We start from the raw sequence: 27,273 nt of genomic DNA on the forward strand, positions 1-27,273 counted from the left end.
ATATTCTCCAGGAGCCGCCAGGATGCAGGGATCAAGCCATTCGATCACTCACGCAGCATATTCCTAAACTTGTTTCGGAGGACCACAACAAAATGTTGCTCCAGCCCATCTCCAAGCAAGAAGTGGAGGATGCCATGGCTCAACTTAAGGATGGCAAAGCGCCTGGACCCGATGGCTTTACAGCCAACTTCTTTCATGCGTTTTGGGAGCTAATTAAAACAGAGGTCTGGGAGATAGCGGAGGAATCAAGATCGATGCACTGGATCCTTCCTTCCCTAAATTCTACCTTCATAGCGCTAATTCCTAAAGTGGATGAACCCAATACACCTGACAAATACAGGCCCATAGCACTTTGTAACGTCATTTACAAGCTCATATCCAAAGTCTTGGCGAACAGGCTCAAACCTCTTCTCCCTCTTCTCATTTCGCCTGAGCAAACCGGATATGTCGAAGGGCGCTAGATAATGGACGACATCATTCTCTCAAATGAAGTGATCTACTCTCTCAAGCTATTAAAAAAGCCAGGTATGATCCTTAAGCTAGATCTTTCCAAGGCTTTTGATAAACTCAGCTGGAATTATATCAATCAGATGTTATTGGCATTTGGCTTCAGCACTACTTGGACTCAGTGGATCATGAACCTCATCTCTTCACCTAGCTTCTCCATCCTGCTTAATGGCTCTCCTTCTGCCCCCTTTCGTCCTTCCCGTGGCATCCGTCAAGGTGACCCCCTATCCCCTTTCCTCTTTGTTCTCATGGCCGAAGGCCTCAGTCGCCTCCTTCATTCTGCCATCTCATCCCATTCTATAAAGGGCATCTCCCTTCATGGTCTCCCCCTATCTCCCATCAATAGTTTGTCGACGACACTATGCTTTTCAGCCACCCGTCAGCTCAAGAAGCCTCCGCCTTTAAAGCCCTGCTCAATCTCTTCTCTGAAGCCTCAAGAACATCCATCAATGCCTCCAAGTCCCAGCTCTTCTTCTTCCATACTCCCACCCTGACTCAGAGGAACATTGCCAGGATTCTAGGCTTCCAGATAGCCGCGCTTCCTTCGAAATATCTAGGAGCTCCATTGCTGGACTCTGCTATTAAACACACCTCCTGGAGAACCCTCATTGATAAGCTAGAAACAAGGCTCTCTTCATGGACCTTCCGTTCGCTCAACATAGCTGGCAGGCTCATCCTAATCAAATCTGTTCTCCAAGCTATGCCCCTTTATCTTTTTTCTATATTGGCAGCTCCCAAATGGGTTCTCAAGAACATCCGCAATCTTCAAAGAAACTTTCTTTGGGGGTCCGCGGGACTCAACAAGAAATGGGCTCTTGTCAAATGGACTGAGGTCTGTCTACAGAGATCAGCTGGTGGGCTAGGTTTGAGGGATCCCTTTCACAGCAACAATACAATGGGAGCCCGTATCTGGTGGAATTGGATTTCCAAACCACACACTCCTTGGGCACGTCTCTGGCAAGCAAAATGCGCGCCAGACAGTCAATGGGAAGATCTCATCAGAATCAGCGCAACAACTCCTAGCTCGTTGATCTGGAATGCTGCCAAGAAACATAGTGCCTTCATTCAAGCGCACAACTTTTGGGAAATCCATTCGGGCACTATAGCTAGATTTTGGGAGGACCCTTGGCAACAACTCCCTAAACTAGCCTTTCTCTTCCACAAACCCAACTGGCAAGCTTCGATGCAGTGAACTAACCAAATCCATCTTCATTAGTTTGGGCAGCGACACTCCCCACAAGACTTTAAACTTTGGAGATCAGCCAGCACATGGCAGGGAAAATGGCAGGAGGAAACATATGAGGAGATCGATCAGGAGTTAAATCTCAGGAAAATTAAATACTCTGACAAAAAGGACAAACTACGATGGGGACACACGCCAAAAGGTATGTTCACCACCAAGGAAGCATACCAACTCCTCTATCAACCCATGCAAACAGCGAAGGATCAGATTTGGGATCAGATTTGGCAACCTGGTATCTGGCCTAAGGTTTCCACTTTTCTATGGCTTCTGAGCAAGCAGCGAATCCTTACTTGGGATAATCTTCAAAAGCGTGGATTTAATGGACCTTCTAGGTGTCCTAATTGTAATCTCAATTCAGAAACCATCTTGCATCTCCTGGATACCTGCCCACTAGCAGCACAGCTGTGGGAGAGAATTGCTTAGTGCAATAGAAGAACGGGCAGATGTGTGGGAAATATCACAGACACCATCAGAAACTGGCCTTGGCATCCGTTCCAAAGCCTTCTTCTCAACTCACTTTAGAGCCTCATTCCGGGCTTTGTCTATTGGATCTTATGGAAGGAAAGAAATAATAGAACCTTCAACAATCTTAGCAAGACACTTGATACCCTATGGCTCCTTCTCAAACAAAATCTGCAGGAAACTCTTGCTCTGAGACATTGGCAAGATTCGGACCTGCCAGACTCTCCTCAGGAACGCCTCATCCTGAGAGATTGGAATATGGACCTCACTTTCTTAGCTCAAATCAAAACTAGTCCCCCAATCAGCACTGCTTCTCCCCTCAACTGGACTCCCCCGGCTTCACAATCTTACAAATTGAACTTTGATGGGGCTGCTAAGGGGAATCCTGGGCCGGCTGGCTACGGTGGTGTCTTCAGAAACGAGGTTGGTTTAGCACTGTACATATATCATGGGTCAATTGGAAAAGATACCAACAACGCTGCAGAACTTGAAGGTTTATGGAAAGGTCTATGCATAGCAGAAAAGGAAGACTTTTTCCCTCTTGAGGTAGAAGGGGATTCTCAAATTTTAATAGCAGCAGCCACAAGGATTCACTCAGGTACCTCAGCAGCAAAGATTGCCTCGAGTTGGAGGCTTCTAAGTAGATTGGAACAAATAGAGGAATGGCTCAGGACTTCCAGAAGCATTACTTTCAAACATATTTGGCGATCGGCCAACAGGGTTGCAGACAGATTGGCTAATCAGGGAGTCAATCAGCAGCTCCTATTTTTCTCAGGTCCTTTAAGTGAATCCAATGATGTACAACTCACACAAGATTGCACTTCTCTGGTGCAACAGGATTCATCACCCCCGGATGCGGGTGCATAGCCGAGAGATCAGTACGCTGGCGGCGCAAAGGAAGGGCGTGTGGCTCATCACAAGTGCCAGCCGGCATCGCACAAGAATTGATTTAATGTCACAGTCCGTAAACATAAATGCTGCAATAATGCAGCTCACTCCCTCTTGCAGGTGTGTTAGTATATCGGTAATGATGCTCTGCTTGTTATTCCTTCCCGCTCCTCCCTTCTACACTTGTTGGTTCAGCAAGGTGGAAGACAGTCCAGGGTATTGGCGATCTCAGAATCAAGGCGACAACATTCGTATGGGCTTTCATGCTTCAAACACTCCTCATTGAAACTCCCTCGGTCGTCCCCTCTCAGTCCCATCCACAGCTATCTGTTCGGTTCCCCCAGATTTCTTCAAGATGCCAAGAATGCGCACAAGGATGATTAGCAGAAAAAGCAGCTCCCCGAGGCCAAGTCTCCCACCAGCCTTCCTCCACAACCTCGGACCCTTCGTCAGAGGCTTCGGATTTTCGTTTTGAAAGATACCTTGAGACTAGAAGCGGACGCGGCAGAGGTCGAGGGCAATTCTTCTCCGAAGAGCGCTCTCTCCATCCCAATTCCCATACAGCTCGCTTCCGCTTCCCATGCACCCTTGGCAACTCCTCCTTCATCGCATCCATTACAGTCGAGTTGTGCGAGGCTTCTGCGGGTTTGGAGGCTGACAGTCCAGGACATCCTTTGGTACCAAGAATGGAAGACCAGATTGATACCTCGCAGAATGTGAATACTCAGAGAAATACCCAAGGTGGCTCTGCAACTCTGGATTCGACCTTCCAAGCCTGTCCGAGCACTCCTATAAGTGGGGGTCCTTCAGGAAAAGAGGGCCGACCCTCTTAGTGTGAAGACCTAGACCAATTTCGCTACCGCATTGTTGAAGAATTGCCTCCAACATCGCATGAAGACTGATCAAGTCTGCACCTTATGACTTTTGTTCAATCGCTGAAAGAAGTTGCTCACTCCCTTCCGGATTCACAGCGTTTTCATGTTTTCAGCTCTCAGAATCAAGTCTTTTTCAATTTCGGGTTTGTCGGTTTCCCCAGCGTGGGCAGTTTACTCCTATTTTTGTTCAATATGTTAACGGGTCATTGTCTTGGTAGCGGCTGTGTTGTTCCTTTCGTTTGTCTTGGTACTCCATTACTGTTTTCAGTTATCTTAAGTCTCAAAGCAAATCAGTATGCTGGTCTTCTGGTCAATTTCCTAAGCAATTTTGTAAGCATGTTGTCTCATCGGCTAAAACTCTCGAGGCCTATGCCTCTCTGTAACCATATTTTTGTATCAATATAGGAGTAGTCATATTCAAAAGAAAATAAATTAAAAAAAAAAAAATTGTTGAATAATACTAAAGGAAAACTATAGGACTATAACTTAAAATTTCCAGCTATTTAAATTATTTACATTTTGTTACCACATGTTTAAATAGCTAGCTGAAGCATTCTTTTTAATTATTTTGTATAAATTCATATAAACAACATGTTATACAAGTCTATATGGTGTGATGCATAAGCCAGCCAGCCAGTTTGTGTAGGTTACATATCTGTTCACAAATTGTTGTGATATGGAAGCCACATGTATAAAGGATTAAATTAAAATTCACATTTTTTCTAAAATAATTTCAAATACCACATGATTCAAATCAATTTTTTGAAGCTTTTTCAATACACTTATACTTCTAGATGATCATATAACGCCTAATTGAAATATGGCCACCTTGCATAACTAGTTAGATGTGAATGATGTAGCTCCTTGCTTATGTACTTTCTTGATAAATAATCTAAATATATTCATTGCACTTGTGCCTAGACTTACTAATTTTGTAGTGGGGAGCACAATCCAAAATGATGACTTCACTAGTATCAATAGGATGTAGGTAAAGCACTGCACAATTGGGTACTTGAGTGGACCTACATGGTTTTTAGCGAATTCTTGTCACTTCGAAAAAGCTATTTGAATTGATGTCATAAATGTCACAGAATTTTGTAACTAAAATAAAAGTCAAGATACAAGGTCAAGTCAACAATTTGGGAATAAACCATATATACCTCATTGACAATCAACTCATTAAGAGAAAAATGTAAATGTCACAAGATGAAATTTGTACACAAGTGGTAAGGACCAAAAAAAAAAAATCTCACATGGAAACAATAATCATTAATTCATTAATAAATCATACATAACTCATCAATAATCATCTCACTACATATCATAAAATGAGATTTGTATTTGAAAGAGAGTAACAATTTTCCTCATAACCACTCAAACTACATATACAAATCAAATTATCTTAATATAAAAAATGACTCTTAAAATAACTCTCATTCTAAACTTTCAATATAAACCAAGTGAAAATCCTTTTAAATAATAAATGTTAACTCATTTAAAACTTCCAATATTAAATTATAATTATAAAAAATTAGATACTAAAATTTATTATTTCATTTTAATAAATACATAAATCTAACGAATTGTAAAATAATATAATTAAAAATACTTATTTATATCCTAAAACAATAATAATACTCCAAAATTATTATGTTATTAATCTAACATAAGATTAATACAACCATTACTAATCTAACATAAAATTAATATAACCAATCAATTGGGAAAATACTAAGACATCAACTAATAATTTAATTTGCATTTCAATTTACTTAATTTAATAATCTTCTCATTTTAAAATTCATTAATGACAACTAATTATATATATATATATATATGAACACTGATGTAAAGAATATATGTAAGTCATAATGTATAGCATTGTGTAAAATAAACTAATAATTTAACACTGACCTAAAGTGAAAAATCAGTGATAATTTATCTTTTCCTTTCTCTTTTCCTTTCTGTTTACCTGAGACAACAGAGAAATACGAAATTTACCAAGGAAGATAGACCACATAAACTTGCTTGAAAGTTACATACACAGTGGAAAACCTTGAAGATGAAGGTATTATTGATTATGAACTCTTAGATGAACGAACCCATTTTCAAACGATACCTAAGGAGAAGCGCAGCAAGAAGCGTCCCTCGAAGGGTTCAAGAAAACAGAACAGTCATGGGGAAATAGAAAGCCTCGGCTACAGAGTGAGTAATGTTTGTGAGATAATTATGCTACTTGCTATCTATAATATGAGCATCTACTAAACTTTGAAGTAGGTTCACGGGCATTTAACAGTTCTACCAAGCTTTGCATCAAACGGTCTAGAAAGAATTGATCTGATCACTTTCCATCTCTGTTAAATTCATTAATATTACAATCATGAAGAAACTCCTCCCGGTCATCACTCAAACTCACATTTTCTTAATTTTCAACACCCTCGCAACCAGATAACAATCAACTATTTTCTCATTCACAAACAAAGACAGAAATTTGTGGACCAAATTGGGTCCACGCTGTTGGGGTTGATTTTACAGTTTTTCATTAAATTAACTGCTCAAGAGAAGAAGAATCACAAACATTACGACAGGTTCATCAAAAAGATAATAAAAAAAAAAAAAAAATCTGCCACAACCCCATTCACACTGATATACATGATTTCAGATCTCTCCCAGAACAATGAAGATTACTTTCATAGCCTACAAGGCAAAATCATAAAGAATGAGACTACATGGAAACTTTATTTGCATCTCATCTGCTATGAATTGTGCACACAGAGGAGTGCACAGACGGAGGTGATTCATTAGCTAAACTATCCCCTTGGGGACTTCCTCCCATAAATCAGCACCATCATAAATTCCTCTGCACTAGGGTTACTACCACCTGAACTGAATTTAGAAACAGCCCTCTCAGGATCCACGTCCTGTATAGAGGACAGCCGGTCTGATGAAGCAGCATATTGTATCCAAAACTCCACAAGACTGTACAGGGATAGGCTTGGAACAATAGGTTGCCCACAACAAGTTATTTCAACCTACAGCACAAAATCCATGACAGTAAAAATTTAAACTAATGAGAAATAATTGAAAACGGGCATTTTCATTTTAAAACTGATTATTACCACGAAATATATAACAATAATAGTTTAGATAAACAAGGCACGGACAAACGTGTTCTTAAATACCAATTACAGTTCTATACCAACGGAAACAAAATGGAAGAATGATAGTAACACATTTTTAAATCATGAGATACAATCCTTCTCAGTTAATCTAAGTCTGCCGAACCTGCCTGCCATTTTACCCAAAGCAGCAAAAATCAATTGGGTCACATAAGTTAAAACTAAGAAAACATTAAGTCATTACATTGGTTGCTCATTGTAGGTTACTTTTAACATGTACTTGGCAGTATAAACAAACTAAAGCCAGACTGGCAAGGAATACAGTGAAACATCAGTAGAAGAATATTAGCCCTTGGAAAAAAAGCATGGCCCAAGACTCCCAACAATTAAGATTAAATTTAAGACTTACACAACAAAGATTAAATGTGATATCAATAAATCATGAAACATATTAAGCTCATCTTGTTAAAAAGTTACAGTAAGCTCTATGAGAACTTTATGACAATTATTCCGTTGAGATATTCAGTTTAGGGAAACATAGAATGAAATTCTAAATCCATCATTCTGGCCGAGTTGCAAGCAACTCTAGCCACCTACTCCCATAATCACTTGGCCTTCCTGCGCATGGATCGAGGAAGGGGGTGCTCATTGAGCTCTTGCCTTCCAGCAACTGGTGCCTGTTCATTGAAAGCCCTTTCGAAAAGCTGCACAAATCTGATTCTACCCCTGATGTGAAGCTGGCGCCATTAATCCTATGTCTCAAAGAAACGACCCTTGCTGGAAGAGCTCTCATTGGACAGTTTACTGGTCTATGTCCGTTGCCCAAGGCCATGGACCAATTGATGTAGAAGAATTGGATGGATAGAACGCAAACTTTCTTCTTCCTTTTGTGTAAGAGACTATTACACCTTCCCTGTTTGAAAATCAAAGAAGACAGAGATCCCATCTTCTGCAATGGTCATTACTTTATGGGTCCACAAGGATTCATGAATCTACCTGAATCACTGGACCTTAGATTTTGACCCAGAGGTTGATGTGCCATATGCAGTTCTAATATGGATATGCCTCTCCCATCTGCCCCTTCATTGCTGGAACCATGAACCTTTGGAAACCGTTGGAAATACCTACGGAAATGAATTGACAAGTCAGAAACCAAATCTGGAATGTTTGCTTGTGCTCAGGTTTTTGTAGAGGTTGATATAGATAAGGAGCTCCCAAATGCCATAAATCTCAGTTTGGATAACTAGACTCACCTTCAAAACCTTGATGGTAAACAACTTCCATTTGAGTGCAAATCTTGCCATGAATATGGCCACTTCACCCTTATGCCCCTCCTCAACCCCACTCTAAAAACTATAATCAATGGTAGCAAGTCAAAAGATCCAGTGGAAGAAAACAGGTGGCCCCTGATAATCCTTCATCTCAGAAAGAAAGGTCTCCATTGAACTTGAATCGCTTCTCTATTCTTGAGCCCCTTATGAGCCTACAAATACCGAAACACTCCATCGTGCCCTCCTCTCTGTTACCTTCTCCTTCCAGCTCTCAGCCTTTACCCTCCCCTCCAATTCCTCCCTCCTCTTACCAGCCCTCCCTTCCTCTCCCACATCTTCTCTCTCCCCTCCAGTTCTTCCCTGCTCTTATCAACCCTCCCTACCTCCCCTGTATACCATAACTGAAGCCTTCCCCTCCCTCCCTTTCTACTGATCCACCCTCTCTGCCTCAGTCCAATCCACTTTTTGGAATGTCGAAAACATCCTCTATATGCTGGAATGTCCCTCGAGCTTGTTGATTTTCCAGTACAATAGATACAAGTACTCTATTTCTGAAACTTAATAATTGCTTCCAATGATGTAGGTGATTATTTTCTCTTTCAATGTATCATTAAGCAATTATATATTCAGAAATTCAACCATGGAAATACTAAAGCAATAGAGATCATGCACAAAGAGACAAGAAGATTTTAGGATGGGAAAATCCACAATGGGGAAAAACCCAGCCAACCTTTTCCTTGGAGAATCAATGCAACGAGAGATACATCAAAATCAACTAACCAGCAAGATGACCATAGCCAAGCGACCCTCCACAAAATCCCAGACAAGTGTCCTCAATTCTGTCCACAGAATCTCTGCAACAAGGTCTGTTTCAGGTCTACAAGAGGGCCAAAATTCATCCTGCAGCTCTGCCTCAGACTTTGCACTATGCCACAGATAAACGTCCAGATCTCGGCCTCCTTTGATTGCTAGAGCAAGGGGAGATGAATCGTATCTCTTCCTTCTGTTCTAGGCCTTGCACTCCTCTTCTTCGCTCAAAAACAGAGATATGTGCGATGTTCCAAAGTGCCTCTTGAAGGGATGCGAATAGGCTACTTACAGCCTTCCAATCATGCGAATGGGTGTCTCTCATGGGTAGGCTGACATGATGACTAGGAGGGCCGACTTGGCACTTGTGCAGACAACATACAATTTTCAAATTTTCATTTTTCCTGCTTTGATAAGGTCGTGCCTGTTGACCACTAGAGTGGCACCTGAAGATTATCTGAAGACTCCATGCCCAACGATGTGCCAAAGGCTGCTTGTACCATCATAGATCATCATACCAGCAGAGCTTTTAAACTCTACTTCTTCTTCTTATCATTTTCTGTTGTACTCAAATTCCACAATCCCTCGGGGACAATCTAAAAGTGATACTAGTATGAGGAGTTGAGTCATGCAACAGACTTGGGTAGCTTGGAACCTTATCATCAAGTGAGTTACGAGTATTACTCTCAGAGGTTTTTTTCACTTGGTTAATTATCATCTCTTTACGAGGACTTAATAATTAATTGAGTTTTTTCCCTCCAAATATGTCCCAAAGCCGGAGTACGGCTTGATGGTGAGGCCCTAGGTGAGTCCTAGTGTCTAGGGTCATTGTATATTACCATACTAGATCACACACAAAATTTCATGGAACTTGATTAGGTCTACAAGGGTTTTTTTTTAATTTTTAAAATTTCCGCAGAGCGGAAATTGGAATAAAATTTGTATATGAAATATAATAAGTGATGTCTACAGAAAGTTGTATGGGGTATGAGTAAAAAAAATTACATCTCACACCCTCAACTTTCTACTATGATCTTTTTTTTGAGGGGTTAAAAATGTGTTTTAGACTCTCAAAACCCACTTTTCTTAAGTTTAGTGGGAAATCTGGCAATAAATTAAACGAGAAATAAATTGCTCCATGTGACAAAAAGACGTAGAAAAGACTTGGAAATTATCTCAAGTCAAAGGAATGAATCAAAGGACAAGTTGGAGGATGATTTGGCACCTTGCATCATAAATACATGGCTCAGTCAAAGTAATCAAATTTTTTGACATAAATGTAGCAACTTTTGACTAGGAAATTCGAATTTGTGGAATTAATGCACATTTGGGAGGATTTGAGAGAATATTTGGCAAATATTTTTATGGGAAATTGTCCCCACATTGGTTACCACCCATATACACTTTTCATTTCATCATGGAATTTGATTTTGCTTGAGTGATTCCTGATGTCACTTGGGAAATTCGAATTTGCAAGAAGGTGCTTTGGGATTGTCACCATTTGCCTTGGGATTGGCTCCCAAGCTTCTATATAATAAGAGCTTTGTGCTCTCACCACGAATATTTGCAATGGGCTATTGTGCTTGGTGAAGCTCTACTTCTATGTACTTGTGTTCTTCATATGAATAAAAAAACCTTTGGGGTTCATTCATGATTGTTATTCCATTGGAGCATTGCTTGCATCATTGATGATATATATCTACTTGTGCCTTTGATTTATATTTCATTTTTCTCATATGCTTTGTTGAATTGTAGATGTATAGCTATCTTACATTTGCAATTATTTATTTGATATTTTTTGGTCTAACCTCTAGATAGCTCTATCTATTTAAATACAAATTCTAGAGTTCCCTTGCCATTGTTTATTGATTTAATCCATACGAGTTAATATTTATTAGAAATTTCGTAGAGGATTATTGTTGAATCAACTAGCAAGTGTGAGGGGAAGTCTTTAAGAGACCAACCCACTATTGACATTGTTTTCAAGGAACTCTCATCGTTGTTTGAATTTCATAGATCTAAATCTTTTGAAAATACTTGTTCTTACAGGGTTCTCTTTCACATAGTTTATGCATAAGGCAAAATATTAAAAAATTCATTTACATCTTTGAATTTGTGCTTTCATTTCATTATCTAGCTATTCAAGAGCTTCTCATAAGCTAGACAAGCGATGAGGTCTTTTCCCATCACTTGATTTAGTTTTGTATATTATTTGTAGCATTATCACATATTTACATGCTCTCTTTTTCACACTAATTTTGGTTTTAGTTTTGCAGCCCTAACATTTTTGTTGTAGGTTCTCTCAAGCTCCAAGTTCCATTTTCAAGGAGGTCGTGGGCATTAGGAGGGCTTGCAAAAGAGGCTAGGCCATGTATCACTTTGGGAGCTTGTATTTCCTAATTGTAGCACCATCTTCATCTCTCTTGAGTCTCCATACTTGAAGGAATTTCCTTGTGGTTTCAAAACCTCATATTGTACTTCCATCAATTCCTTGGGTATCTCTCAAAGAGCCATTAACCTCATTGTAAACCATAATAATAAAAAATTCTGTTTTTTTGCAGGGGCATGGGTTCTACCCAATGGCATCATATCTCTCCATTCAGTGAGAGATCTTGTAAGTAGATTGATTGTTAGTTTTGACATTTCTATTTTTTCTCACATCTTATGCATGCTTTAAGTTGGAAATTAACATAACTACACATAACATTCCTTTTACCAAAGTTCACTACAATTCGCTTGCACCCTTTACATTGATTGCTACAACTCACAAATTACATTCTATTTCATATCAATTTATTTTTATGCAAGCATCTCTTTAACTTGATACATTTAGCTTCATAATTGTCTAAAGTTCACTTATGCTTCATTATTGTGCAACATTTTCATATCTTGAGTATTGATGCATTGTTTATTTGGGCAATTTCACTTTCCAAAACAACCATTAATTTTATGTCAAGCTAATCTCTCAAGTTAAAGTTTCCTTTTGCAAAGCTACTTTGGGAAATCTTACATGCACCAAACATCACTAAAATTTACCTCCAACTTAAGTTGGTTGTATAGACTTTAGGGACCCTCCACCTCTATTGACTCCTCACTGTAAGGTCCGAATTTTCAGGCGAGGGTGAAGTCTCAGGATTGGAGTTAAATTGAAATCTTGCTTTAGAGTTTAACTAATAAAATAAACCAAGAGCACATTTACATCACCATTTTACTTTACTTGCAATTTCCCATTTTGCTATCTTGATGTGTTTTGAGTTTCGTTTGCAAATATCAATTTTTTATTTCAAGAAGCATTTATGATGAGTGTTGTGAGTCTTTTACTTTTGCAACAATTTAATTTTCTTGTACTTGGAATATTGTTAATTGGTGCAATTCTATTTCATGTTATTGCTTTGATGATCATTATGCTCATGAGTAATTGATGTATCTTGTTATTTGGGCATTCACTTCCAAAGTAGTATTTCCTTTATAGTTGCAATTGATGTTCATATGCTTATCTTGGTCTAACATTTGAATTTTTTATCATTTGTATCTTGATTTCATTTTGAGCAAGCTATTGTTATTTACTTGAAGGCACTAGTCTACATTTTGAATCTATATTTCATGTTTGTTTGTTTATTCATATGCTTGCTTGTTTCTTGGAAACAAGTTATTTTTTGACAAGTAATCCAAATTAACACTAGCTTAATCTCCTAGCAACTCTCATCTTTTCACTTAGTTTTCCATTTAAGGACTGTTACCCACCATATTGTGGGTAATATCACTAAGAGAATTTTTTCTCCAAGATGGTCCTCAGTCAGCAACCAACAGTGCCTTGCAGCCACCAACTAGCTCATTGTGCAAAATCTTCTCCGCCACTTGAGTCATCGATGTGGACCCTTGCCCATTTGCTGTGATCGTATGTTTGAAGGTGGGTCTCCCGAATCTAAAGGTATGCCTTGTCATTTGGAAATTGAGTATTGTAGTTTGCTTATCATGGACACTTCTGGGCATGGATTAATGGGGGGATTCGGCGGATAGAATAGGCTAGTTCTGTGCTTCTGTCCGCTCGACCCCTCTTAGGAATTAACCTTGGATTCTAGTCTCGTGGGATATCTTTCACTGGCCATTTGGTTCCAAGGATGATATTTCACAGGAAACCCTGATTTTAGTTGCGTGATCCCACTCCCTTATCTGCTTATATATTACTCTCTTTCCATTCATTATTACCTCATCCATCATTTCTCCCCCATGGGTCCACATTCCTCCATTGGATCCACATAGGGTTAACTTTCCCCTTCCCCTTGCCCACACATTAGGTCATGGCTTGGAATGAAGCCTGGAGGTTGATGCAGCTAAAAAGAAAGATGAAAGCAAGTATGGCCACATTCAACAAGAAAATGTACCGCAAAATGCAAAATATGACCGAGATAAATACATTTAGCACGTGGGCAAAAACCAATACATGAGCTCTACCCCATCATCATGGCCATCACCCTGGTTCCTACAGGTTCTATGAGGCTTCTTCATCATATAGGAACCCGTGATTGTCCCAATCCCTGGTGGGTGATGAACCGCCCCACCTTAAAAGGGGGAATTCACTATTATGTCTTATACATCATGCTCTAACCCCTTAAGCCCAGAGCAGTTAATAAAAAAAACCATAAAAGGCAAAAAGCATAAAAAGGAGGGTGGAAAAATCAAGGTCGGGGCACCTCATGTACTACGATTGCTACCTCCTACACACAATAAACCCAAGTCTGGGCTTCCCTCTTATTAGCTACCCTTGTACCCCAGCATGTGACTCAGGGCTGCCCCTTAACATCCGTACTTCATTCACCTATTTGTCACATGCCACCATCGTTTGAAAGATGTAACTTGACTATATTATCCCCTTTAGAAGTAGAAACCACCTAATAGAATTATTGGTTAACCCCATTTGGAGTCTAGGAGACATTGGCACATCCCGAAGTCCATTATGGAACGGCGGGCCATTATGAAGTCTTCACCTGTGGTCCATGATTAGATAAGTTCATTTACTCAATTTCTCTAATGACTTCTTGTACTGGAAGGCTAGGGGACACATTGGATCTTATGCAGGATTGTAGATGGTTTCCATCTTGGGTTTGGTCTCCCTATACGAGGTCCTAATCCTCCAGAGGGCTACATTGGCACATGTAGGGTGAGCGTTGAGAGCCATGGGCCTCCACAGCAGCAGATTGCACTCCATGGATCCCCACAGCCATTCAGAGATTGCTCGTGGTTCACTTATTGGACGAGGAGGATGCACCTGATCCATCATGCCCAGCTGGCCCCAAATCTACACCATACACTTGGAAAATGATCCAAGACTTGCACGATGATGTGGCATCACTTTCACCATCATCCTATCCCTTATAGGCGATCTACAGGCATCTTCGATTTGTTTGGAAACCCATGAGGACACTTGTGTGCCCCCACGTGTCACTTGGAGCACCACAGGTTATTACAAGGGGCCAACCCTTGTCCACTGCTTTTGAGGGTCCTGTTCTTCATTGTGGCACCCATGGACCTTATTAGGCCTCTTAGAGGGCCCTACGACATGCATAGATTATTATTTGACCTCTTCAGAGGCTTACCTTTTCATTTATGAGCTAGTTTGGTGGGCTTGTTACCAAAAGTTTAATTATTAGAACAATATTTTATTTTTGGGGTTTATGTAGGCCAAGGAGGCTAATTCGAACTCCTAAGTTGTGTATAAATACAAGTGAGATGAGCTCATTTGCTCATCATCACTTCGGTTTGGATCACTTCTCTCTCTTGAGATTTTCACACTTTTTCTAGAGGATGAATTGGAGCTTTATGGATGCATTTTGATGTGTGAATATTGGTTTATCTTCTCTTGGAGCTTCTCTCTTGTCAATTGTGAAGGGTTAGATATACTCTGTTACATGTAAGTACATAATTTTTAATGTTATTCTTGTTTACTTTTGTCATATATGTTGGACTGATATTTTCGTTGTTCTAGGGCTAATTGCTGCATGCATTTACTGCTTAAAATTGTGAAATTTCTTTCTATTATACCATCTCTCAATGTATAGGCCATGTAATATGAGTGCAATCTCCTAGGGGTAATTCTATCAAAGAATTTGACCTTGATAAGCCATTCCTCTTGCACATCGAAGTATAAAAGTTGCAAGGTTGCTTCTTCTTGACCTAGAAGGCTAGCGAAGTGATCTTGAGGCCTCCTTGACTAGGAACCAAGAAATCCTACTCATATTCATCATAGACTCCATTCTCTCAAAGATTAAGGTATTAATCTACCAAGGGTGGTCACTAAAACTCTTATTCTTTCACCTCCTTCCAAGTCTAGCCAAGTTGGGTACCTAGGGCATCAATTTCCCGACAAGCTAGCCATCAAAAAAATTTGATCACCTAGGGTCTCCTGCGTTGGCCTTTCCTCAAGCTCTCCTCCAATTTTGAAGCCATTCCAACAATGGAATTGGGAGAAAAGCCAAGCCCTAGCTTCTGAAAGTGCCATTGGAGGAAAGCAAGCAATAGTTGTTCGTCCATGCAAAGGGACTTGACTCTTGCGCAGGACGACTTGTTCCTTAAAGGGCTGACTTGGTCTATGTGGAGGCAAAAATACAAATTTAAATTTTCATGTTCCTACTCTTGAAGAGCATACAAATAAATAATTCCTTTTTCTTGAAATCATGAAGAACATGCTTCATATCTTTGTCACAGGGTTCGACGAACTTAAACCTTGAGGTTCGAAGTTTGGCAGACCTCAACAAAATATTCAGATTCGACACAGATTCAATCAAGTTCAGTTTAAGCTCCCGTAAAGATTCGATTTGGGAAGGGTTTCCAATGTCAATTTAAGCTCTCACCGACACCCTGGCATTGTTTTTCTAGGGCACTGATGTCATTGATGAAAACTTTATTCACACAGTGTACGATCAACTGCGTCTGGTTCGAGCATCTAGTGGTTTGAGGAGAACACTAACTTGTTTCCATTCAAGTATAGGTCGGGGTCATTTCTACTCTTGGTGTGTGGTGCACACAGAAGTATTTAACGCATTTGAAGGTCGATGGGCTCAACCATCTCAACACAGAAGTGATATGTATATTTTAAACTTTTAACATATAATATGTAATATAGTTTCCTATTATATAGGTTGAAATTTATTGTTTTTATTATTCGTAAAGGTATGAATTAAATTATATAATTTAAAAATTATTTTATTTATTATTTTATGTTAAACTATATCTATATATATATACTCGAACTTAATGGCGAGCCTCATTAACATGATTGAAAAATTCAAATTCAAATCAAACTTAATCGTTGTCGAACTCAAATTCGAACTTGAACCATTTGACATTGCTTCATATAAATTTTCTTTTACAAATATAATTTACATTTCATCTTTTACAAGTACAAAAGAACATTATGAAGACCGACCATTGCTACAAAATTCAACATCATCTAGGTCAGAACTCTTAACCTGCATCAACAACATCATCACCAGGTACCACAACCCAGGTTGGCAATCCTAACTAATGGTACTCACTCAACTAGTCACCATGATTCAGTGGGTACCTCACCCCATGGTACACTGACTAGTCCAGGGTTTCCATGACCCATGGTCAAACCATAGGGACACTCATGTCCCAAATCCAAAGGCTCACTCTAGGCCATGATGTTGAAAAGGCACCTACTCCATTGAATGTCCAAACCAAAGGGACCATTCCTCTTTAGAATGTTTGTCCCTCATGTTATCTCTCCAACAGTCGGGGAGTTCTCCTGCCCTTGTTGTCAACAATTTGGGCATGCTCCTATTTTCACTAATGATCTAAGTCATGCCCCTGTTGATATCACATTAACACTCCCTCTCACTAATAACTTCTTACTGAAAGGCACCCACTCTTTAGAATGACCAGGCCAAAGCACTAAAAGGCACCCAATATTTTGAGTGACTAGGCCAAAATATTGAAAGGCGCCCACTCATTTGAGTGATTAGGCCTTGAGGATCATTCATCCTCATCTGGATCAACACACTTAACATGGGAAGAATGACCATCCTCTGTTATATCGCTATCACTCCCTCTCACAAGATAGGTATCAACAAATCCCAAAATGTCCTTGAAGTACACAAACTTCACCCAGGACAGAGGTTTCGACAGAATATCATCTATTTGCTCATTAATAGGAATATATCGGAGCTTCACTTATCCCTTTTCCACTACGTCACAAACGTAGTGGTACTTGATCTTGATGTGCTTCGACCTGTAATGAAAACACAAGGTTATCAAAAAGCTTCACACAACTTTCATTGTCCCAATATCTCACAAACGACTTCGACACATGATCAAATAGTCCCACGATTAGTTTCGAAAGCCAAATTGCTTCACTACTCACCATCCAAGCTAAATATACTCGGACCACTGAGTGCAACAAATGCCTATTTCCTACTCATTCAAGATATCATAATGGAGCCCAAACTAAAGCAAAATACAAACTCTCTCTATCTCCAACACTCGCCCAATGTGAATTACTGTCATTGTACTCCTTTGTTTGAGACATCCTTCAAACCATAATTGACGATGCCATGACCAATTGTACCATGTTGGTATTTCAATACATGTTGAGCTACATTCCTTGGTTCAACCATAAACTAATTTGCTTCCTTCATTGGATCCATCATCTTCGTTACATTAGTGACCCTAACTGAGTATTCTTTCTTATGGAGATCCTACCATGGCAATCTTGATTTGCTCTCTCCCACTGATGCTATCAGCTATCTAATCAAGATCTTTCATCTTGAATTCTGAGGTCAACTCCCTCTGAAGCTAAGACAAGGGTTGGAGAAGCCTTGACTTCTCCCTCTTTCGGTCAATGCAACTCCCTCTAACACATGAGCTCTTCTGCTTTCGTCTGAAAACAAATCATACAGGATCAATCTTGATCCACCAACCCAAGAGGAGTTTGTACAAATATTTCCTTTTGCTTACAAGCATAAGATTTCTTCATATACCTCACAAGCTTGAGGTAACTCTTACATACACTTCTTCTTTCATCAAAGAAGACGATCTCTACATCCATCTAATGTAGTAACAGAAATCATAAAGATAATAAACTTTTAACAGAAGTGTACCTGACAAAAAATGCTCTTTCATAGCCTTCTCCCTCTTAATGAGGTAATCCTTTGTTTTGTGCTTCTCTTAAGTTGCCATCAACTTGCAAGTCAAATCTGACTTTTTTTAGCATATATCAAGACATATTTCAATCTTGTTGATCTCACTGCTCCCCCTCTAAGTCCAGATCTCATTTAGTATAAGATCTCTCCTCAAATCCCTATTTCCATGAGAGTTCTCCTTGTCACAACTTTTCTCTATTCTTCCACTAGCTACAAAAGTCTAAGCAGCCTTTAATATGTACCTGCAACCCTCACTAGGAGACCATGGAAGTGTTGGAAAATGTAGCTAGTTTTTGTCTTCATAATTGTCAATGTACTCAAATCATTATGTATATCTTATGTTACAAGAAAAAGAAGAAAGAAAAATATTATTTTCAAGCATGGGTTTCATGCTCAATTTTGATGGTCATCTAAGTAAAGTGTGCTCTTCATGCCTCTAGGGTTTGTCATGTCAAAAGAATATTTTTCTTGAGCCCAGAGAGTCCTTGTAATTTGTAAAAGACCCTATTGCGCAAGTTGTAACATGTAAAATATATTGATTTTGAGGCCAGAAAATTCTACAAGCCTTCTAGCACAAGTCGACCTAAAGGAGGGTATTTGAAACTCTCAAATGTGTATAAATAGAAGCAACATCAACCTCATTTAGCACCAATTCGATCTCTCAAGAAGAAGCACGATCTAAAGCTGGAAATATCAAGAAAGCCAAAGTGAAGGTCAAGGATGCAAGGAGAAGTCAAAGAGAAAAAGAAAAATTTGTTTTTGGTCTATATCCTCTCACATGTGCGAAGAAGCTAGGGTTTCTACAGTAACTGCAGGGCCGAAGTTGTAGGTCAAAGTTGCAAGTCAAAGTTGCAAATTGAAGTTGGGGGTCAAAGTTGAAGATGGAAGATAGTTGACGCTACATTGATCCTTGTTGAATTGGTTGACCTCTGGCCTAATTGGAAGGGATTCTAGGAAAGTTGACTTGGTGCTTGGAAGAGGACTTGATCTAGGGTTTTGGGTCTTGCTTTTCTCATTTGAAGTAGATTCTATAAGAAGAGAAGATATTTTCAAAGTTTTCCCTTCGAGGGATTTTGCCCTAGCTTGGAACCTAATACTTGTGTCCATTGTATTTATTGTTTTTGCTCTTGATAATTGTTTGATGAAAAGATCTAATAAAACAACATGAAATAACTAAAGTTCACAAGCAATTATTAAGGTTAAGGAGAATTTGAATTAATAGTTTCCCTAAAACATTCTCCAACATGGTATTGGAACTAAGGTGAACAAGAGAAGGCACCTAGAAGATCATCTTGAAGGGTTTGCTTGTTAAGAGGAATGTAATGTTCCTAAATAGGAATACTAGTGATATAAAGCAAATAATATGTTCAGCAAAATAAAATAAATAAATATGTATTAAGAACCCATAAAAATGCTAGAAATAATGAATTGCCAAGCCATTTTATTACTTCTTTGAAGGCAAAATACAATAGATAATAGAATGGTGCACTTGGGCTTGTCTCAATGGACAAGCATGACCAAACCCAGGTGAGAAATGGTTGAACCGATGACTGCTCCAACTGTTGCACCAATATGCACTGTGTTGCCCAAAAAATTGCCCTTTCTGCTAAGTTCGAATGGCTGGAAACACCACTTCATGTGCTCAGAAAATTATAAGATTTGAGCCTCGGACTCCTTGACCTAAACCCACGAAGGAATTTAGCTAGTTTAGACTTCTGAAATTCCACCCCTAAGGAGCCTAACTTCAGTTGCAACTGTAAAACTCGGACTGCTAGATTCTGCATGTAAATCCTCCCAGAAATTGTCCCAAAGTGTTGGACTGACCCCGACTACAAATCCTCTGACTTCCTGATGAGCTTCCGCATGTAGCACCTACTCCTAAGCCCCACGAAAATGTTGGACTAGCCCTTTGTGTTGTCCCCAAGCCTAGTAATTCAAACTGTTGGGATGTTGGCTCTGTTGGCTCCAAAACTCACAAGAAATGTTGGCCTGCTGCTGCTCTCCCAATCCTCTGACTCTCCTGGCAAATGTTTGATCAATGGTGGCTCCAACTCCTCTTGCGTATTCTCCAGATAGCCTAGAAATACGCACTCCCTGTATGTGGCTGAATGGTAGTGTTGTGACACACTCCCGAATCTCCTGAAATGCTTATGGAACTACCTCCCTAAGGCGGGAACAGAAGGTCCGCCGAAGGAGAGGTCGAATCTCCCGCTTGAGAGATTCGTGGCTAAACAGTCGATGACTCAACTAAACAGCAGAGCGAACAATCAAGTAATTTCGATTTGCAAGGTGCAAGAATGAATCCAAATGAGAGCTTCCTCCTCTTTTTATCTCCTTGAGCCTTCCTTGCCACATGTGGACCCCTCCATCTAGCTATTTGAATTCCCTCCAAGCCATTTGAATGGCCTAGTTCGAATTCACATGTGGGTGGCCCCACATTCCACTAGCAACCAAATAAAGTCGAATTTCCTCCTAAGTCCCTAAGTCGAAAATGTTGGTTTCTTTATCTTTAGCCAAAATTGTGTAGCAACACCCTGTTACAAATGTATTTGAGAAGGGACATGACAATCCTCCCCTCCCAAATGTTGCTTGCCCTCAAGCAACCTCAAAGCTGGGTGCTCCAAAATATGCTCACCCTCCCAAGTGGAATCCTCATCTGGCAAGTTCTTCCAACACACCAAGAACTCAATGATGGTCTTGCTCAGTTTCCTTTCCCTCTTCTCCAAGATGGCCTCAAGTTCCAAAACCAAGTGGCCTCATCATCCAATGGGGGTTAACTCTGTTGCTATTGTCACCTATTGCCCCAGCACCTTTTTAAGGCATGAGACATGAAATATGTTGTGGATCCTTTTCCCCGAAGGCCAGCTCCATCTCATATGGCCCTTAGAAGCGGGGTTGTAGCTTCTCAGCCCCCTTTTGCTTCAGCATGGACTGCCTGTAAGGCTATAGTCGAAGGTACACCAAGTCCCCCTCCTCAAAATGCTTCTTTGTCCTGTGTTGGTCTGCATCTAAGTCACCGGATTCGTCCTAAACCCCCTATGAATCTCGAATCCAGCGAATCCGACACGATTCGCTCCGGATTCGTGTCCAAATCCTATGACACGTCGTGTCCATTTCCGACACGTCGAATCCGAGGCCGTGTCACGATTTTCAAAAGCGTGTAGCGATTTTGGGACAGGTGTCCTATTTCCAGGACTCGCTAAGCTCAGTGCAGGAAAGAAAAGGGCGTGTTTGCTCATTAATATTTTCATTTGGCAAGTGATTTGTGTTGTTGCAGCAAGGAGTCGAGCATTTTAGCAGCTTCATGATCAAGTCTAGGCCCTAGTATTGATATGCTATTCATGGTAATGTTAAATTCTTAAAGTAAAAGTGACATTCTCCTTAATCTTCATTTTCATCCTTTTACTTAAATTTTTAACATTACCATGAAATGACTCAAGATGCTTGAGAGTGGTTCCGGCCTCATTGGATTTCATATGGAGAAAGTAGAATTTTAGATTTCATTCAAAATCCAGCAGACTTATCAGTTTTTCTGTTTTTAGGATTTTAGGATTGGGGGATTGCAATGTTTCCATTGAATTTTGTCATGTATTAGGGTATGGAACTCGTATTTAATCAAGAGCACCAAACCAAGAGCTTCTGAATATGTCGCTCCCGCTCCCAAGTAACACTATTCCTGATGATATGGGTCTGGACACCATTGTTGAGTTGGCATTTGCCAACATGGATCTCAATGATCCAGTGCTAGAGCCTGTTAGATTTGATGACTTAGAGGGGTCAACCTCCATACTAGCAGATGCAGAGGTGACTATGGATACAGGGGAGGAGGAGGATGCAGAGGAGAGCAGTGGGGACCATGATGATGGGGACAGTGATGCTGATTCTGATGCTAATTGATGCCTTGAGGCTTGTATACCTGTAGTTGTTTTATATTTTCTATTTCTATTTTCCATTGGCATTGCACCAACACTACCTATGTAACACATTTTGATTTGATGACTTAATGAGAAAACTACAATTGTCAGTGTGTTTATCTTACTATCTTGTAGTTGTAAGTTGTCTTTCAGTTATGAATTATGAATCATGATTTAAATTTTTAATAGATTTATCATTTATGTGACTAGTACCACTGACATTTATTTGAATTTTGTATGTACTATGCATGCTAATAGCTATAGATGAAGATCTATGTTTGAAATCAATAAATTTGTATCATTAATTAAAATTTGTGTAAGACATATGATAATATCTAATTTTTAATATATATATATATATATATATAATAAAATAATATATAACATGTCCTGTTCCGGGGGGTCATCATGTCCGAATCCGACACCACGAATCTCGAATCCTACGTGTCCCGAATCCCCGTGTCAGGTGACTTAGGTCTGCATACACCTTCTGTTGGTTTTGTCTTTGTCACCAAGTTATCCTTGGGAGCCTTGAGGATGTCTTGGCTCTCTTAGATCCAATCTTTGGCCTTTGGGGCCCAACTGTCTCCAAAAATAACGTCAGCAAAAGATAATGCATCATATCCATATAAAGCACGGAAAGGAGTCATACCAATGGACATGTGGAGGGTGGTGTTGTAGCAGTACTCACCTAGATGCAACCACCAGATCCAAGCCCTCTGCTGACTTGTCACGTAGTTCCTCAAGTACCCCTCCAACCATTGATTTACCCTCTTTGGTCTGGCCATCTGTCTGTGGGTGGCACTGTTGATAATATCGGCGATATATCAGCGATATTCGAAAATATCGCGATATTTTCGGCAAAACGATATATCGCTGAGAAAATATCGCGATATTTTCTGTTTTGAAAATATCGCGATATTTTCAAAATATCGGCAAATATCGGAAAATATCGACAAAATATCGCGATATTTTGAAAATATCGGCAAAATATCGGCTATATTTAAAAATCTGAAAAAATTATTTTTTATGCTTGCCGATATTTGTCGATATTTTGCCGATATTTTATAGCCGATATTGCCGATAAGATATTTTCTGGACCCTCGCCGATATTTTGCCGATACCGATATTTTCAATAGTTGATACTAGGAGTGAGCTCGGTCCTGACCAATCTGAAAAGTTCCTGCCATAAACCTCCCATGAACCTATTGTACTTGTCACTCACAATGTTCTTGGGGAGCCCGTGCAAACGGAAGATCTCTCGAAAGAATAATTTTGCAACCTGTGTTGCCATGTATCTGGTGGGGATGGCGAAAAAGTGGGCATATTTAGTGAACCTGTCGACCCCTACATAAATGCAGTCCTTCCCTTGCATTGTGGAGAGCCCTGTGATGAAATCCATAGATATGCCTTCCCATTTCCCCTCAAGCATGGAAAGGGGTTGTAGCAATCCTGCAGGGTGAATCAGCGCCCCCTTGTTCCACTGACATGCCTCACACTCTTGTACATGCTTCAGCACATCCCCCTTGAGGCCCTTCCATCTGAACCTTTCCCTAACTGCCATATATGTCTTTCGGAACCCTTCGTGACCGAACAATGGCGACTCATGTGTTCCCTGGAGCACTCTCTCTCTCAACTGCGAGTTGGGTACTAGGAAAATGTGCCCCTTGTAATAGATGACCTCATCCATCACTCGACAATGCTCATCTACATGGGTACCCTCCAAGACCTCGCATGCCCTCTTGCCCTTTGAGTACTCCACCAATAGTTGGGCCTTCCAATCATGGCAGATGCTCATGAGTGATAGACCAGCTAGTCTCCGAGATAGAGCATCGGCCACCACATTGTGCTTTCCCCACACATACTCTATATAAAAGTCATAGGCCTGCACCTTGCTGCCCCATGAAGTCACGAAGACTGTTGTGATTAGTCTTCACCCGAAACCTATTGCCCACCAAGTACTGTCAAAATTTGGCCAATGCGTGCATGATGGCCAGCATCACTTTGTCATATATGGAATATGACAGCTCATGTGGTAGGAGCTTTCGACTCTCGAAAGCAATGGGATGCACATCCTGTGAAAAAACTGCTCCAACTCCCACACCGGATGCATCACACTCCATGGTGAAATGTTGGAATTCCTACGTCTAACTATTAGAAATCCTTCTTGTACTTTCTGATTTATTTCTTCCTACTTGTTCTGTTAATTAACAAGTTATTTACCATGTAAATACCAAAAATAAATACAAGCACAATCTCAACACATACAGATCATCAACTGAAGGAAAAACAAGCACACAAGTGACACCGTTTTTTTGGACTAATGTCCCCGGAAAAACCCAATGCAGGAAAACCGGCGCAACTATCTAAGGGTTTTATTATTAAGCAGTTTCAGAATACAATCTGGGTGCTAGAAATGGCTCACCCAATAGAGAATGCCCTCAGCAATAGTACCTCTTAGTCGGAGACAGATATCAGCCCCAATCTGCCCCACAAAATCTCCCAGCGTCAACCTATAGGATCTGCGTTAGCCTCTCTGGCCTATGCATCAGCCTCTGGAACCTCTGTGTCTCCCACGCTGGCCCTCTTCAGGCTCTGTGCAACTCCTGGTGCCTTTGCGTGGACTTTGGCTGCTTTTGTGTGGCCTCTAGCTGGCTCTGCGTCAACCCTCTCCCGGGTTCTGCGCTGATGCTCTCGATACTATCTCTGCCTCTTTGCTACTGCATTCACTGCGCCTCAGCTGCAACTCTGATCACTCCTTCGATTTCCTTAACAAGCCCTGCCCCAAAAAATCAAATTCTTGATCAACTTGGTGTGTTCTCCAAGTGACCCTCAAGCCTCCTCTTATACTTTTCTCGTTGACAATTCAACGACCAAGATTAAGTCCCTAATCAACGACTAAGATTAGATTTAGCTTGATCCATGACTTTTCGACCATTCTAACTCAGTGTTATATTAATTCACATTAATATTTTATTTTCCCTAAGTTTAAACTTAGGGACTTCATTAAAAATATTAATTATTTTAATATCTCCCAAACCGGATAGATTCTGCCCAAACCATTTCTGGGTATTGGAGATCTCATGTGCTTTAGCCTCTCCACCAATTTTCATGGCTAGCACATCCAATGCTACCCCAAATCAACACTCCCTCTTAGCGAGGACTGTGCTCTAGTAATACTCCTCACTGAGCATCACCCTGATCATCCAGCATTAGTCCCTGTGCTGATGCTAGGGCTGCTGCCCAACATCCTCTGCACTGTTGCATCATGTACTGCTACCCATGGCCTTCCCACTGCCACTGCTACATCTGTACGACAACTCCCTCTACATCAGTGTTGCTGCCCATGGCCCTACCACTGCTGCATCTACACTGCAACCCCTCTCATCACGCTGCATCGTGCTGCCCATAGCACTGCCATTGCTAACTGCTGCACTGCAACTCAGTTACTGAGAAGTAAGTAACTGATCTCCCAACTCTGACATCTCTGTTAGGCTAGAAACACTCCTGATGTTGAAGCTCCCTCTGTCACTGACAAGTGCTCCCTCTCTAACCTCTGCGCTGCTGCAACAACTCTGTGCATCTCGCACTGCTGCCTCACGTTGTCCTGGGACTCCTGCACTGTAGCTCCCTCTGTCGCTCCATCCGCATTCGTCTCTACCGACATCCACCAGTCTTGCTACTCCTCTTCGGGGCTCTTGTAGCAAGGTATAATCCAAGAGGTTGGGTACCTTGAGGATCCTACCCCTCATCGCCTGTAGTCCGTCTAACTACAACTCGATGTCTCCCCACTTCCTCTCAAGTGGCGCATGAGCACTCATGGCACAGTCATCATCTGTCTCCACTTCTTTCTCTGCCCTTGCTGGCGCAACCTTGGTCTCAAAAGCCTCTCCCTTGCTCTTCTTCCTCAGACACTGGCTCGCATAGTGACCCAGTTCCCCACAATGGAAGCATTTGACCTTGGAGAGGTCATTCTTCTTCCATTTCTCCTGCTTTCTGTCAAGACGCTAAGGCAGCATCCTCCTCTTCCTCCTTGATCCTGACCCCCTTGCCGCTGCTTCCCGCCTTGGTTAGCCTTCTGATCTCTTCTTGACGAAAAGTCGCCCACAGTTCCTCCCAATCTAGAACGGTCGACCTGCCCAGTATGCTCTGGAAAAATAACTCCCAATCCTCTGTGACTGCATTCAGTGCGGTCCTCACCAACATCTCCTCATCCGACGTGGCCCCTATCGAAGTCAGTTGATCCCGGATCTCCTTCAATTGACCAAGGAAGGTATCTATCTATTCTCCCTTCTGCATCTAGAATGACCGAAGCTGATTTTCTAGTAGCATCTTCCTTTGCACGGAAGTATGCTGATACAATTTCGTCAGGGCCTCCCACATCACATTTGTCGTGTCCTTTTCGGCAATATGTGGTAATACATGGTCCTTGACCCCGTTAAGGATGATGCTCTTGGCCCTTGCCATTACCTCCTCATACTTTTCGTTCTCAGTCGGGTCAACTGGGATCGCTATCGTGTTCAAGGCGAGGTGCTTGAGATGATTCCTGTCTAGAACAGACAAGATCATGGCCTTCCAAACTACGAAGTTTGAGGCTCTGTCTAGTCTATCCTGATCTCTTACCCCATTCACTACCATTTCATTGCTCCTATTTCGACTCTTCTGAGTCTCTCTATTTCCCTCCTGGAAGTTCTTGGTGTGACTCCCTCTGAGCCTCGATTTCCCTCCTCGAAACCCCTCTGCCAATGTCGAGATGCCTTCACTCCGATCATTAGTGCAACTGTACCATTAATCTGGATTTCTTGGCTAGAAATCCTCGGGAACAACTCCCTCCTCCCTGGTCTTGCCCTGTTAGGTACTATTCTGACCACAGTACCCCACCAGCTTCACTCTGCAACTTACCAACAGCCTCCTATGCCCCAGCAAACTGAAGGTTAGAGCCTCTAGGCTCTACGCAATCCTGACACCAGCAAAATCCGCACCTCGTGGCCATAGGCATCAATCCTTCCTGACTGAGAAAGGTGAT

The 27,273-nt window shown here is 40.9% G+C and overlaps 1 protein-coding gene across 4 annotated transcripts in view; it reads right to left on the reverse strand.

The window, feature by feature from the left end:
- Positions 1-6,259: 6,259 nt before the first annotated feature.
- The window catches only part of DRIP2 (DREB2A-interacting protein 2), a 199,203-nt gene continuing 178,189 nt past the window's right edge, over positions 6,260-27,273 (reverse strand). For all 4 annotated transcript variants that reach the window (XM_089459019.1, XM_089459022.1, XM_089459023.1 and 1 more), the window contains one exon: positions 6,260-7,007. In XM_089459019.1, the coding sequence (XP_089315145.1) occupies positions 6,786-7,007 (222 nt within the window). In that variant the 3' untranslated portion in view covers positions 6,260-6,785. The remainder of the gene's footprint in view (positions 7,008-27,273) is intronic.

The sequence above is a fragment of the Pinus tabuliformis genome, chromosome 7 (genome assembly GCF_031772625.1).
Source record: "Pinus tabuliformis cultivar Carrire ecotype Pingquan chromosome 7, CPIR1, whole genome shotgun sequence".
Classification (NCBI taxonomy): domain Eukaryota; kingdom Viridiplantae; phylum Streptophyta; class Pinopsida; order Pinales; family Pinaceae; genus Pinus; species Pinus tabuliformis.